The 15,747-nt window shown below is 39.0% G+C and overlaps 1 protein-coding gene across 1 annotated transcript in view; it reads left to right on the top strand.

Moving 5' to 3' along the window:
* Positions 1 to 4,847, top strand: part of LOC120547184 (potassium channel subfamily K member 2-like) — a 31,069-nt gene extending 26,222 nt beyond the window's left edge. The window contains exon 7 of the mRNA XM_039782660.1: positions 309 to 4,847. Coding sequence (XP_039638594.1) covers positions 309 to 665 — 357 coding nt within the window. The 3' untranslated portion in view covers positions 666 to 4,847. The remainder of the gene's footprint in view (positions 1 to 308) is intronic.
* Positions 4,848 to 15,747: the final 10,900 nt, after the last annotated feature.

The raw sequence follows: 15,747 nt of genomic DNA, 5'->3' as shown, positions 1-15,747 counted from the left end.
GCTTAGTGCCGCCCCAGACGATTGTGATTGGTTTAAAAAAATACAAACAACCAGAATGTAAACTCCTGCAGCGAGACCATACTCCAGCGCTGACACAGCGCTGTGGAGATAGGTCTGGCAATGCAAGAGAACAGAATCTGCATACTTTCTTAAATTTATAGATTTAGACATTTTGGGAAATAAGCATATTTGCTTTCTGGCCGAGAGTAAGATGAGAAGAGTGATACCACTCTCATATTGTCCGGTAATGTAAGAGCATGTTGTGCTTGATCGACCGGCAGGCATTAACATTAAGTATCTCCCTGCAGGTTGGAGAGTTTCGAGCTCACGCAGCCGAGTGGACAGCAAACGTGTCGGCAGAGTTCAAAGAGACCCGGCGGCGACTCAGCGTTGACATCTATGACAAGTTTCAACGTGCTGCATCCATCAAGCGCAAGCTGTCATCCGAGCTGGGTATAAACACGACCCTCAACCAGGAATTGACCCCTGGCAAAAGAGCGCTGTCCGTCAACCTGTATGAGGACAGAGAGGCCTGCCCCAACTCGACTCTCTCCCTCAGTCCCATCACGGGGACCCTGGCAAGGAATGGCAGCTTCTACCTGAACGGCCTCAGCCCAGATTACGCTGACCGGCAGGAGATTGCCATCATCGAAAATCTAAAATAAGACGCGGCATGAAAATGAGATTCAGGAAACTGAATGAAACTCATCTGTTAGCGGACAGAGCTTACAAATACATGCCTACTTTTGTGCTTATTGTCTGAGCATCTGTGGTAAGGTACCTGTGCATTCGTTAAGTGGATTGTGTTCCAATCATTGATTGAAAACCTTGAAAAGCTTGACTTAAACAGATCAATTGTCAAAAACTCAAATAAACACATTTGAAGTGCTCTCTCACAGGTCTCATCAAATCAGAGGAGGAAGCCAACTTCCTTTTTTTGTGTCTGTGCCAACGTGATCGACAGCTGTGCAAGCGATTGAGCCAAATTAGAAGCCTGCTCCAGAATGGAACAAATTATTGTATCAGAGGCATGCGTTCAACAAACGTATCTCATGAGCAGGAAGGAAATGAAAGCCCACTTGAGGTAGCAACACCTCTTCTTCACATATACCCACAAACAAGCCTGTGAACGCACAGAAATAAATACATTCATCAAACTTAGAAAGCAATAGATGTATCTGTGCTCATTTCTTGTTGAATTTCCAGAGGCCCGGAAATCTGCATCAGAAAAAGAGGATCCTCACTGCTAAAAACACTCCATAATCAACAATGAATGCTTTTTCTTGACGAGGCAGCAGTCCTGTGCTAATACAAAGAAATGGGGCTTTTTCTTTTTAGTTTACACTTCTTCCAGTATGAATTTGTATGCCTTGCATTCGCCGGTCAGTCTGCCCTCGCTAAAGACTGACATTTGGCTTTTCACCCTAAGGAATAATCCACTTGTGCCTTACTGAAAACCCCACTGAACATGTGAGGATGGTGACGCATGAAGGACTGAGATATGCTTTGTCTGTCCACTTACGCTCTCAGACTTGTTATATATAAGCACAGTAAAAAAAAAAAATCCATATATTCAGGAGGGCATCTTGGAATAAAAATAGTATGAAGAGGAAGCAAATGGATAGAGAGGACATGGAGATTTTTATTTAACTCATTTCAAGAGGAATCTACAATATGCATGGCAACCGAGTGGAGAAACAATTTCTTAACAACTGGGAAAAAGTCAGCTTTCTGTCTCCAGTGTGATTTAGCCATTGCCTATCAGTCTTAATGTGTTGAGAGAGTTACATTAACCACACAGTGCCAGGCTCACTGATCAGACCCCATTCTCCCTTATACCAAAGTAATGATCCATGATTCTGACAGAAGAATCAGAGAGTTCTTCTGTGTGATCAAAGGACCAGGAGTGCTTTCTGTTATTTTTAGAAATTAAACCCACTGTTGTGTTTTTTTCTTCTTCATGAGACTGAAACATAAAGCTTGGTGCGTCAACACTGTCTTTTTTCCCAATAGTACATACCACAGAAAAGGGGTAGCAGCTGATATTTTAACCCGGCATGTATAGTACTGTAGCAATGAAAGCTGCATCTTTCCCCTTACTGCTGTTTATGTTGCAGCTCTCTCATCTCTACCTTCAGATATAAAGTCAGCGGATTAAGATGAGATCCTCGCCAATTTTGAATGTACACCACCAGAAAGCTCTATTTGCTGTATACACTGCAGTGACAAAATTATTAAGACTTTAGAGATCTATTAGTTTAATTAAATAAATGCCTCCCTGTGGCTGATTTAGTGTTGATTATTGAAAATAAAAGATTATTTAAAAAACGTAGGAATGTCATGGCAAAGTTAGTATCTCACTTTGATTTTTTATACAGCATTATACATTTTTATTTCAAATTTTAAACAGGCCCTTTTTAAAAATCAGGATGGACTGCTTTTGATGACATCATGCAAGGATATTTTGGGTTCTTGTGTCTCGCACTTGAATGGTTTGGATTGTGTGTCTTATAGTGTTATTTCATGCTTTTATCCAGCACGATATGCTGTAATGTTCTTAATACATTAGATAGTGCTATTTACAGTTTGTAGCATTAAAATACAGTATATTTACAAGAAGAGTAGAAATGTGATTTACAAAACAGAGTGCCATACAGTATGTGTCAAACCAAGCCTACTCATCTGCTTTACCAAATGTATATAATGTATGGGTTATCAGGTAGAAAAGAGTGTTGTTTTGTGTAGCAGGAGGAACCAGTTGCACCAGCTCTTTGTAAGTAAAAAAAAAAAAAAAACTTAAACTTATTATACTGTAGTCTCACACTGACAGACCACAGTGCTGTGTCAGCACTGGAGTATGGTCTGGCTACACCGCTTATCTATTGTGGGATCCAGGGAAAAAAACTTTTTGGCTTGTTTGTATTTCTTTAAGCCAATCACAAAATCCTGAGCAGCTCTAAGCCCTGGATGCAGCGACGGTGCCCTTGCAAAATAGATAGCGGAAGCAGATACATCAAATGGATTTGACTGCAATTGTACCTCGTACGATTTCATGTGACAAAAAAAAAAGGGATAGATTGAATTCATTGATTGATTGATTGTGAGAGACGCGCTAGATGCCAGGCTTTACCCCAGCTCTGTACATCTGGCAACAACAACAGCTAGGTTAGCATAGCCAGATGTTTATCCCCACTCATTCTAAACCGCATTAACATTTTTTTTCATTAATTCTGAAACACATTTCCTCATGCATGCATATATAAATAAAACAAAGTAATACCTACATTAACAAAAGATCGGTAGCTAAGTTTAATATCGCTTATTTAACTGTAATTTTTGATTAGAAAGCATCACTGATGTTTCTTAGCAACTGATTTGCACATTACTACAGTCTTTACTAGCTAAGACTTTACTCCAACTCAAGTGTGAAATTAGCGAGCAGTTACTAGGAAATAAGGAAAGACTTTACACACAAGCTAAATTTACAAATCTGTTGCAAACCAGTCTACGATAGTGTTAGTCGGTTCAAGTTTGCTCTCTTTTTCTGTTCTAAATCTCTGGGTTTTCTTAAAAAGGTTGTCCTATCCGTGAGCACTCACTGACTGTACTGTAAGGTCACCAGCTACCATGCGTAATCAAGTCAAACAGGAGTCACAAAGAGATTATGAAGAAAATAAGATAAGGATAAGAGACTCTTTCAAACATGTTCTAAAAAATACTATAATTTTCTAAAAAGCAATCACAAATATCAAGACATATATGTATGTTGTACTGACTTTCAATACACTGAAATAAATACTATGAGTGCATTAATGCCTGGGGAAAAGCACTGTTTGCCTTAGTGCAGCTGCTCAAAGAGAAGTCGTCCTGTTGCTTTTTCCCAGTTGGCCCTGTGATTGGCAGCCACTGAGAGGCGAGCTGTCAGTGCTGAAGAAAGTGAAGGAGTGCTGTGGATGGAGCGTTATGTAATATGTCAGGCCATGCTAGGACACATGTGAGGATACCTGTGCATGATTGTGTTTAGCTCTGTGTGTATGAATGAACGTGTGAATGTGCATTGACAAAACTCATTTAATTTCCACCCACAGCATTGTGGCATCCTCTTCTTTTCCCCGGGTAACAGTTTTTAATTAAATCTGCGGCTGCATTAAAATCCCAGTTCAAGCATGTTGAATGTCCATTGAGAGCTCAGAGATGAGCCTCATTATGAATGTAAGCACATTCATGATTTAACATTGTGATTTATGTATGCAAAGTAGAGTTCAATTAGCTCAGTGGGTATACAGTGGGTATACTGTGAAAACAACTACAGGCTTTTCACAGCCATTGGCCCTCATTTTATAAAAAAAACACAATGCCATAAAAACATGATTATGTATAAATCATCTTAATGCTCATAATACATTACAGGGTTATCTGGTTTCAGAGAATCATAAATGAAAATGTGCATCAGTGACATCAAGCTCCAATTTTTTATAAACCGCAACTTTAATTCTAGATTTGGTAAACACTCTAAAATGTATGCATGAAAATATTTTTAATAAGACCCTTATGTCAAGGCAAACAAAATAAACAGTTTACTTTGTAATTTTTAAATTCCCAATAAACCAATCTGTAAAAACATGCACATTTTCTAAAAATAAATAAAACACGATTTCAACAAGTTTTGCATGCCACTTCAAATGCTACTTCCAGTGTTTATAGATCAGATGTGTCTTTAATAGCAGGCTTTGCTTTTGATAACTGTATGACAACCTTGTGTTTCCAGTATGTTAATATGTTAATGTGGGTATGTCACCTCACAAACTTTTCAGAAGATTTAGAATAAAATATTTATATGCAAAAAACTGAAGGTCACTGTTTTCTTTCAACTCTTGGACAAATATGGCATAATTCTACTTAGTGTCAACAAATAATGCTTACTTTATTAATCCCACAAGGGGAAATTACATTGTTCTCACTGTGTTGTTATTACACACAGGCCTGAATTACACACACATGTTCATGAGTGAGGGAGCTGCCCATGGAAAGGGGCACAGGGACTTGAACCAGTAACCCTATGAACCATGTAAATACCATGGAAAGACCAAAAAGACAATGTGTAAGATCATCTGTCAATACTTTGTGACATTCCCAGCCTGCCTGTGGCACTCCAGAGGTTCCTACTGAAGATATAAATCGGTACAAATGGTTCACATATTTATTGTTTCAGTTCTAAAAAAGGATGAGTAAGATTGTAAGTGGATTTTAACAAATGTTACTTAAACAGGCATAAATAGTTTATTTGTTGAGGACCATTTTCAACAGTGAATAATACACATTTGGTGCTCTTGTGAGTATTTCTAGTAGCAGGACAGTTTATCAGGGATTGACTCAAAACAACAGTGCTGTTTATGGTTATAAAGATGCATGTAACCCAGTGCAACAATGTGGTACATTTATCTTTTTTAATAGTTGTATGCCTATTGCACAGAACAATAACCTAAATCAAGACCATCCTCACCCAGATAACTGGCGTCGATTCTGCAAGCAGCTCATAGCGATTCATATTTACGATTGTTATTAGGCAGTGAACTCTCGTATCTGTAGTAATTATTACGAGACCAAATAAGAAAGTGATGTGACAAAGTATAAGGAGTCCGGGTGCCAGGGTTCGTGTCCTACTGTCAACTTTCACTTTTTGAAATTAACCGAATTTTACAGACGTTAGTCCCTGACTTCACATTACATCCTCCTTTTACTAGTTTTACTTAAGTCATTTTAAGCCAATCCTGGACGTTTTGCTAACCATAAATATTTTTTGTTCCTTTTCACAACGTTAACTACACGTTTAAAAGTGCGACCGTTAGCCTACCTTAAACAGAACTGTCACATGATAAAAACTGCCATCCCAGTCCCGTGTTACAGTTGCAAGTTCAAAATGGCCATGTTAGTTTTGATCTTTCAGTAGAGTTCGTTGGCAATACGAAAGCTATATAATATCACTAGCTTCATCCTCAAAGGCTTACTCATTTAAAAAGAAAATGTGTGTGGGGACTAAAATGTACAAAAATCCTTTCATAACTGTTTTGTTTTGTACTTGCATATTGCATTCCTACGCTGTCATGTTTTAAGTAATTTGTAATGATGGGTTCCCACATAAGACTCTTATTTTTCATAAGAAATAAACAGCACTTGTCCCAGATAAACAACCTGTAGCCGGCTGTTCTGTGCAGCTCAGTGATAATAAAAAAAGACAATGGTGTTGCATGAACACAATGACAGACATGACAATGAATCAGGGCTGACAAACTGATCTGAGTCAGAAGTTACAAAATGTTCTTCATGGCTCAAAAGCACAGCGTGGACCAAGAAGGCTCGCCTTCAGGAGTCTCTGCATTGACACCACTTAATTTGTATGTCTTTATTTCATATGTTTTGAGGATTTCTCTTTGAACCCTTTGAACAGTATAGGATGGCATTCCTATTTCTGCAACCATTAGACTATCCCATTCTGATCAGGGTCTGTGACGGTTTTCCTTAATGCAAACTGACAGGTTACTTAATGACGCTGAAGATAGAGAGTGACATTGTGCGTCACCTCGCAGCCTCTGCCTTGTCAACAGACAGACAGGACCATAAGCACATCCCCAGATGCTGCATTACACCGAGAGGACACGAGCCACGACTCTTTGCCCTTCAAATGGGAGCCAGTATGATTCACTGCTGAGTTGATTGTAGACTGGCTTTATATACTGTAGACACACAAAAAAACATTTGAGCTCTTGGTTTTTGAGCATTTAAATATGCTGTAACTACAGACTCATTTCATATGGTAAATTAAAAAAGCATAGGTATTCATTTTGGGTAGAGTTTTGTGAAACCCTTAAAAGTTTTGTTGTACATATAGCAGGGAGTAGACTTTTACTATGTATAACTGTATTAGTGAACCCATGCAGTCAAATGGCTGTTTGAGCCATACGTGGATGCAAAGAGAGAGTATTTTGTATCCTGTAGACAGGCGACCACAGAACCTGTTGGAAATTGGTTGGATAATAAGAGATTCTGTCTGCAGTGGCATCAGATAAAAACGGTGACTCAGCCACCAACCAATACCCTCGTGAGCTAAAGAGGTACATGATGAGAGTGGCGGTTACCTCACACTTTGAGAGGGAGCTGGAACTGTGTGTGTGTGTGTGTGTGTGTGTGTGTGTGTGTGTGTGTGTGTGTGTGTGTGTGTGTGTGTGTGTGTGTGTGTGTGTGTGTGTGTGTGTGTGTGTGTGTGTGTGATGGCTCAATGTGACAGGTCCTTTGCACACTGTCAAGTTCAACAGTATTATTCAGCTTATAATTGGCCTCATAATGTCTTTTCCTTTGCTTAGCTTTTTTTTTTGATTTTGTTTCTTTGCATAGACTCCTGTGCCAGGCTTCCGTCACCACAAAACACACTATTGATTACATTTAAAATTTTGATTTTGAAAATACTGTTCGATTGCCTCCATTGCGAGACACCCATTGTGGCACCCATTTACTGCCTTGTTAGTATGTGGAACCCAGCTAATGTATTGACCTCAGCTGAATAGGACGTGTGTAACTGCAGAAACATGAAAAGGCAGGTTATTTGTAATTCAATCAGTGCTTACTGATATCTGTCTTGTCTAGACAATAAAGCTTTTAAGGAATAGTGCAACATTTTGAGACATACCCTAAAACACTTTATTGAAGACAGTTGGATTGGAAGAATGACACGACTCTTGTGTCAATTAGCTTAGCTCAGCATAAACATTGGAATCAGGGGGAAACAGCCAGCCTGGCTCCGTCCAAATGTAGACAAGACTATGCCATGCTAGTGGCTCTGTAAACTGTACTAGCTTTGTGCTAAATCCTAACGTCAGTTTAAGGGCAGCTGGTTCCCTGTGTTAGCCTTGTTTGGTCAACATTTCATGCATGGATGTAAATTGGAATGTGTGGTCCCCTCCATGTGATTGGCCCTGATGCAGAGACACTGTCCATGAATGAATGTCTACAAAATGTCATGCCAATCCATCTACTGTAATATTTATTGAGATCCTTCATCATTAGCTTAGCCCCCTCTAAAACTGTCGCTGTTTTTACATTTCTGTTTAAATACACATAAAAAAAATGAGATACAATGTGTGCTGATTAGTGAGCTGTAGAGGTATTGGTAGGCATATTTCCTTTACTTTGGAGCGAGCCAAATTAACTATTTCCCCTCGCTTCTGGTGTTTATGCTAACTACTGTAAGCTAATCGCCTCCTGGCTTCAGCTCCACACCGAATGCACAGACATAACAGTGGTATATCAATTTTCTCATCTAACTCCAAGAAAGCAAAGAAGCATATTGCTCAAAATGTTGAACTATTCCTTAAAAATTCATCAAGTACTAGTGGAATTATTTTTAGAAGTTAGAGTACTTTTTTTTTTTTACTGTAAAGAAACATCTACAATCCAAACAATAATACAACTAAACAATAATCAGTTTGGTAGTCAGCTCTGCTTCTTCTAACAAAAAAGAAAAGTAAAACCTGTATTAAACAAGCCCCATTATAACGATTGACCCTTCAATCATATCAGAAATTCTAGTCTAAAAGTTAACCTGACAGCAAAGACCAACTCTACAATCCAGAGGGGAATGATTTGAACTTCAACCTTACCCTGGATATAACAGCATTTTCCTGTCATGTCCAGATAGGATAGGATAGGATATCCTCTCACACTAAGAGGATAAGTGACATCCTGACCTTTCCTGCATTAATTCTCCCCGTGGAGCATGAATATATATTTTTCTGGGTCGCACAAAGACACGGCGGTTGGAACCAAAGATCTCAAATTTGGACTCATCAGACCAAAGCACAGATTTCCTCTGGTCTAATGTCCATTCCTTGTGTTTCTTGGTCCAAACAAATCTCCTCTGCTTGTTGCCTCTCCTTAGCAGTGGTTTCCTAGCAGCTATTTGACCATGAAGGCCTGATTCGCGTCTCCTCTTAACAGTTGTTCTAGAGATGTGTCTGCTGCTAGAACTCTGTGTGGCATTCATCTGGTCTCTAATCTTAGCTGCTGTTAACTTGCGATTTCTGAGGCTGGTGACCCGGATGAACTTATCCTCAGCAGCAGAGGTGACTCTTGGTCTTTCCTCATGTGAGTCAGTTTCGTTGTAGCGCTTGATGGTTTTTGCGACTGCACTTGGGGACACATTCAAAGTTTTCGCAATTTTCCGGACTGACTGACCTTCATTTGTTAAAGTAATGATGGCCACTCGTTTCTCTTTACTTAGCTGATTGGTTCTTGCCATAATATGAATTCTAACAGTTGTCCAATAGGGCTGTCGGCTGTGTATCAACCTGACTTCTGCACAACACAACTGATGGTCCCAACCCCATTAATAAGGGAAAAAATTCCACTAATTAACCCTGACAAAGCACACCTGTGAAGTGAAAACCATTTCAAGTGACTACCTCATGAAGCTCATTGAGAGAACACCAAGGGTTTGCAGAGTTATCAAAAAAAGCAAAGGGTGGCTACTTGGAGGAATCTAAAATATAAGACATGTTTTCAGTTATTTCACACTTTTATGTTAAGTACATAATTCCATATGTGTTCATTCATAGTTTTGATGCCTTCAGTGAGAATCTACACTGTAAATAGTCATGCAAATAAAGAAAACACATTGAATGAGAAGGTGTGTCCAAACGTTTGGCCTGTAGTGTGTATATATATATATATATATATATATATATATATATATAGTTAGAGAAGGCGTCCTTGATAAATAGTAATGGTAGCAACCCAACCATGTGACTTTTAACATACCTTGAATACTAATTTGCATATTTAGGCAATTTGCAATTTGATAGCACAGTACAGATGTCAGGGTGCTTCTGTGCCCTTGACATTTATTGGGAACTTGCTAGTCTCGCTTTGCCAGACCTTCCTCCACAGCGCTGCATAGGAGGGTCTGGCTAGTCCACACAGTATTCCGGGATGGGAGACAAACGTGCTCTGGTTTATTGCCATTTCTTTAAAGCAATAACCCTTGGGCGGCGCTAAGCTCAGCACGGGGCTGCTGCAAAATAATTCAGTGTCTGAAGAGCTTAAATGAGCCATTTATTCAAAAGTAGCACAAGCACAAAACAAAGGTAGTTTAATTCAAGACTGCAATTATTTCAATAATTATCTCAAACCCTGCATACAAAATATTTATGCTGCAGGTACTTTATACTTGGCATACACAAGCCTTTGCAAATTATAGGCAGCACAGCAGATATACTACTGTGTATTTGTGTGGAAGGAAAACTTTCAGTTTCACCCTTTCAGTGATCAAAATGTATTTAACAACTGATAACCAATTGGCAAAAGGCTATACTACCAGTGCGAAGCAAATAGTTTAGAAGGATATAAAATCTGACATCACAGTAAAGTCACACTATTACAGGTGGGAACAGAAGAAAAAATAAAGAATATTTGCCAATTCTTTCAGCCACATCAGCAACACTCAGGAGAGAGACATGTGATAAGAAAAACGAGAGAATGGCATTTTTCCATTACATTCATGTGTGAGATTACCTTACATGGTAATCTCACACATGAATTGACACAAGATGAGCGTCCGAACTGTAAAGGGAAGGAACTTGCTTTGGTGGAAAATGTACATTCAAAAGTTGTTTAAGTTGTGCTGGAGAAAACAAGATTGGACAGATATTCTAGCTAGCTGTCTCAATTTACCATGCAGAGAGCTGAGGAGCAGTTAACCATAGTTCTCATAAATCCACCGGAGTTTAAAATTCCAACACAAAGAAAGCAGAAGGAAACGAAAAGACATACATCCAGCCAAATTTTCTGCGGATCCAGCGCAATCCCTTAAGTGGAACGGCGAGGATATGGACTAGGAACTTGCTATTTGCTGCTCTCACTATCTCTTTGAGATAAGTTAAATTAATAGGTAGTTCCAGTTCTTCCTTCTTTAAACAATTCATAAAAGTGCTCTTGGGACAGATCTCTTAAAAATTTTGACGATTGATTTCTTACCAGGGGTCCTAAGTTGATTGCATTCATTTTATCATAAAAATAGTTTGTAAGGGATAATTAGGGTTGCTTGGTTTGGACTTGAAGTGAAGGAAAATGCTTAGATATTGGTCACCAATTCAATTCAAAAATCAAATACCCAAAAAAGTTTGGTATCAGTTCATGAACACAGAGCTTATTAACTAATGATCAGGAAACATTTAAGCTAGAAATGTCATATAGACTGTAATGAATTATAAAGAATAAAACAATATGACATATTCATACATGATAGATCAGGAATAAACTGACTTCATCTGGTACCCGGACACTGTTCGCCAAGAAATAGTCACAGCACATATTCAAACAATGTGTTAATTATAGCTAAATGCTGGTAGGCATACTGTATAATTAAATTTGAGCAGAGCCAGGCTAGCCGTTTCCCCCCCGCTTCCAGCCTTTAACCTAAGCACCTCCTGGCTCCAGGGCTGCACTCAATGCACACACATGACAGCGGTAACTATCTTCTCATCTCACTTTTAGTAAAAAATGGAAGAATCAGATTTTTTTTCTATATTTCCTAACATGTCAAACTATTTACTATCTTTAAAGTGCTCCCTTTTTCTCATGCTTATGTCCCCTTTATTTTGCTTGGTGTGGAGATGTATTAACAATTTTGAGCTTTAATATAAATTTGTTATCTCTTAGTTGAAATCTGAGGAGTTGTCATCGGAATTGTGTGGCCGCAGATGTGGGCCTGCTAATAATATAAATTATAAATGACAGCTCCAAAACATTTAGATGCCCAAGCAAACCACAACAGCAGCATGGCGATTACTTGTGACCTTACAGCCATCATTAATGATATTAGTTACACCTGTGATTTCCTGTGATGACACGTCAAGGCCCATTATGAGCTGTTGATGTGCAGCTGCCCTTTATAGCCTGGGATGATTAAAAGACCTATTCTTTCCTGTCCTTCTAACTCTCTATATATACCTCCTCAGCCCATGTATGTAAACCAATTTGTTTGTGCTGAAGAATAGAAATAAGACATTGTAAGAGACTGATAAGTGCAGCTGTTCCAGAGGGAAACCAATCACTGAGGCCAAATGAGAAAGCAGCTTTAGATCCATCTTCCTACGCAGAGAATTCAAGCATGACCAAACTCCTGTAACTTTGATTGGTGTGCAAAAAGGTTTAGCCTGTTGGGAAATTTGAAACAACTGTTCTCTGTCCTCTGGGAAAACAGAAGCAAGCAAAACGCTAGCATTATTCATACAATCACACCAGACCTACCAAGAGAGAAGAAGGTCAATCAGCAAACACAGTGACTCAAAAAACATACACTGATGAGCAACTCAATTATTGTGACCAGTGTCTGAAGAGCTTAAATGAGCCATTTATTCAAAAGTAGGACACGCACAAAACAAAAGCAGTTTAAGTCAAGACTGCAATTATTTCAATACTCAAACCTCAAACTACTGTTATACAATGATTACTGGCGGGAAAGCAAAGTATGTTGTGGCACTGCATACAAAATATTTATGCTGCAGGTAAGTTTTTTTACTTTGCATACACAAGCCATTGCAAATTATAGGCAGCACAGCAGATATACTACTGTGTATTTGTTTGGAAGGAAAACTTTCAGTTTCACCCCTGAGACCAGTGATCAAAATGTATTTAACAACTGATAACCAATTGGCAAAAGGCTATAATACCAGTGCGAAGCAAATAGTTTAGAAGGTAATAAAATTTGACATCACAGTAAAGTCACACTATTACAGGCCCATTACAACAGGTGGGAAAAGAATAAAGAATATTTGCCAATTCTTTCAGCAACATCAGCACAAACACTCAGGAGAGAGACGTGATAAGAAAAACAGAGAGAGAACTCTCTAAGGTAATCTCACACATGAATTGACACAAGATGAGCGTTCTAACTGTAAAATGGAACAGGTGCTTTTACACAGTTAAACACAGAAGGGAAGCGAGCAGCGGGGAAGAGCATCCACAGACAGCATTACAACAAAATGTATCTTTCAAGTGCTATTTTTACCTCCGCCAAGGAGGTTATGTTTCTGTTTAGTTTGTTTGTTTGTCTGTTTGTCAGCAGGATAACGAAAAAAGCTATTGGCCTGAATTATTGGAGTCGATCCGAATCACAGGTTCAGATACACATATTTTTCACTTTCGTTAACATTGCGAGATAGGATATTTGGCCTTGGCAGAATAAATGCCATACATCTTAAAATCCAGTAGATGGTCGTAAAGTTCAACAGCGACAAAACATAGCCAATTGTAGAAATAAAATGACTTTATATCACAATCCAAATTCATGGGTACCAGTAATCCTCTGGGGCTACCCGAATTTCAAACAGAAGGCGATCATCATGGGGCATAATTCTGGACATAATTCTAATAATTTTGGAAATATATCCAGAAATATATTGTGGTTGCGCTTGCAGATTTGCATATCATAGAAGACTGGACTATTGGCCTAGGCGGTTGTCTGCACTCTTGGAGTGCCCTTCTAGTATTATTTTACTACCTTTCCTGAACATGCCCACTTACTGGATGAAAAAACTTGGGAGTGCTCTCTCACAGTAAAGCTACATTGATGTTTTTATATTAACAATGATCGAATTACTCTGTGATGTGAAAGATGTTGCAAGTGTTTTAGCATCTTTTAGCTAACATGTTTGTTTTGGGTCAATCTCATCAACTTAGTTTTTAGCCGCAGCAGGCAACTTTTATCAGCGACAAAGCTCTGATTAACTGGCTAGCACAAAATAGCAGAAAGATAAAGTTAGGGACTAGCTGGTGAACATAGTGGAGTATTTAGCTGCTAGAGCCAAATCTTTTCCTCATGAGGCCAAAAAAAGAGCTAAATGTATAGAGTAGTTACTGTATTGGACTTTTGCTGCATTCACGCAGTATTAGCAAGTTGGGAAGAACCGGAAAACCTCCCTTTATGTTAGTAGGTTGTGTTCCGCTGTGCCCAAGTCGCCAGAAAAAAGGGTTACAAGGGTTGTTTGTAATGTAGTCATCGAACATGGTGGTTTCTTACTGCTCCCACAGCTTGCACTCAATCATCTGTGTGAAGAGGAAAATTATATTTTGCTATGCTTGAGTCCTATAGAATGTGAATGCAGATTCAGACTGTTGATTGAAGAGGTTACATAAGCACATTTATATGAGATGCTTAGCACAAACAAGTTTGTGCACTCTTCACACATAAGGCTCATTGCATATCACAAGCAATGTAATGATACATTAAAATGCATGTTTGGGCACATGAGCATAACAAAACATGTCAGCTTCCCTGCAGACCCTGGTTATAAAATGCCAATCCACATGGGGGAAACAAACAAGCAATGTGATGATGCAGAGCTGGAAATTGAGGAGGAAAGGAAATGCTCAGCTTAAAGACAAAATTCAGCATAAGAGCAAAAAGAGACATTTGAAAAGATTGTAGAAAGATGAATGGTGTTGGCGTAGGATGTGTTGTGAAGACTCGACCGACCAGAAACGATGGCCAGTACTGTAGTCTTTCTCACAACGCTGAGCAAATGACAGAAATTGTGGGAAATAAAATCACTGCAGCTCAGCAGCCTAGCTAATCGTTTATAAGGACGGACAGACGCCCACTCAGACCTCTCGAACATTAGAGGCAGCCCCAGGCAGAGAGCAAACAGCTGAGCTTAAGTGCAACCAATAATTAATCAACACATTAAACAACAGAAAACACTGAGTCTAATTAACTCCAGACTGTTCAGCAGAGAAACCTCAACCAGAAAGACCATCTACAGTATAGTGACAAAACAAATAGGAAGAAAAGTCAAGGAAGCCCAGCTGTGTTCCAAATTATCTGGTGGTCTAAACCAAACCTCAGGCTGTGGATGTCAATCCTTTCACACTGGGCTTAGCAGAAACGTCCCACACAGAGAGTAAGAAAGCCAGGAGCAAACACCATCAAACCTTAATTGAATTGTTGTTCTGTGAGTGAAAATGTTTATTTGGACCCAGTCTAGTCAACACATTCACTATTAGGTTGATTCAAATGACCAGGAGGCTTTTACACTGATTATATATAACAATAGATACAAGCCAAAGGTAATAGCAGCTAGCATGATATATATGATACAACCATAGACTGTAAAAAATGATAGACAAAGCTTCCAGGCCTGAAAAGTGAAGCTAATGCGGAAGTGCCTTGAAACTGCATTCTATTTAATTTCCAGCAGGGGGGCGACTCCACTTGCTCCAAAAAGAAGTCAGCTTGTATAGACGTTTATGAGAAAATTCACCTACTTCTTATTTTAATACCTCAGTAAACATTTTCATAACGCGCATACATTTGCATTTTATTTAGCAAATTTTCGGAAAATTTGTGCTACCTTTGGATGGAAACCTTGCTAATGATGTTGGGGATCTTCAAATGACATTGAGCGTTTGCACAGCATGCTTTGCCCATATGGTAATTTATCCATGGATTAATGCACTATCCCTACTTCAAATTTTAGTTTCATTGGTTGAAATTTACTTAAAATCACATTATTTTCATTGTGACGCCCCTCTACCCTGTTTGGTTGCACCTTGTCTGCTTTACTCTTGCAGGTACATGTAATTGGTAGGCAGGGCTGTCTTCTTGGGCTGACAGCACTACATAAGCTACCACCTAAATCTTGTTTGTGTTCAGCAAGGCAGATGCCAAAGCCAGGCGATAGTCAATGTTTTTCTTAT

Source organism: Perca fluviatilis, chromosome 18 (genome assembly GCF_010015445.1).
Source record: "Perca fluviatilis chromosome 18, GENO_Pfluv_1.0, whole genome shotgun sequence".
In the NCBI taxonomy this organism is placed as follows: Eukaryota; Metazoa; Chordata; class Actinopteri; order Perciformes; family Percidae; genus Perca; species Perca fluviatilis.
The sequence above is the reverse complement of the archived record's forward strand: the minus strand, read 5'-3'. Positions and strand labels throughout refer to the sequence as shown.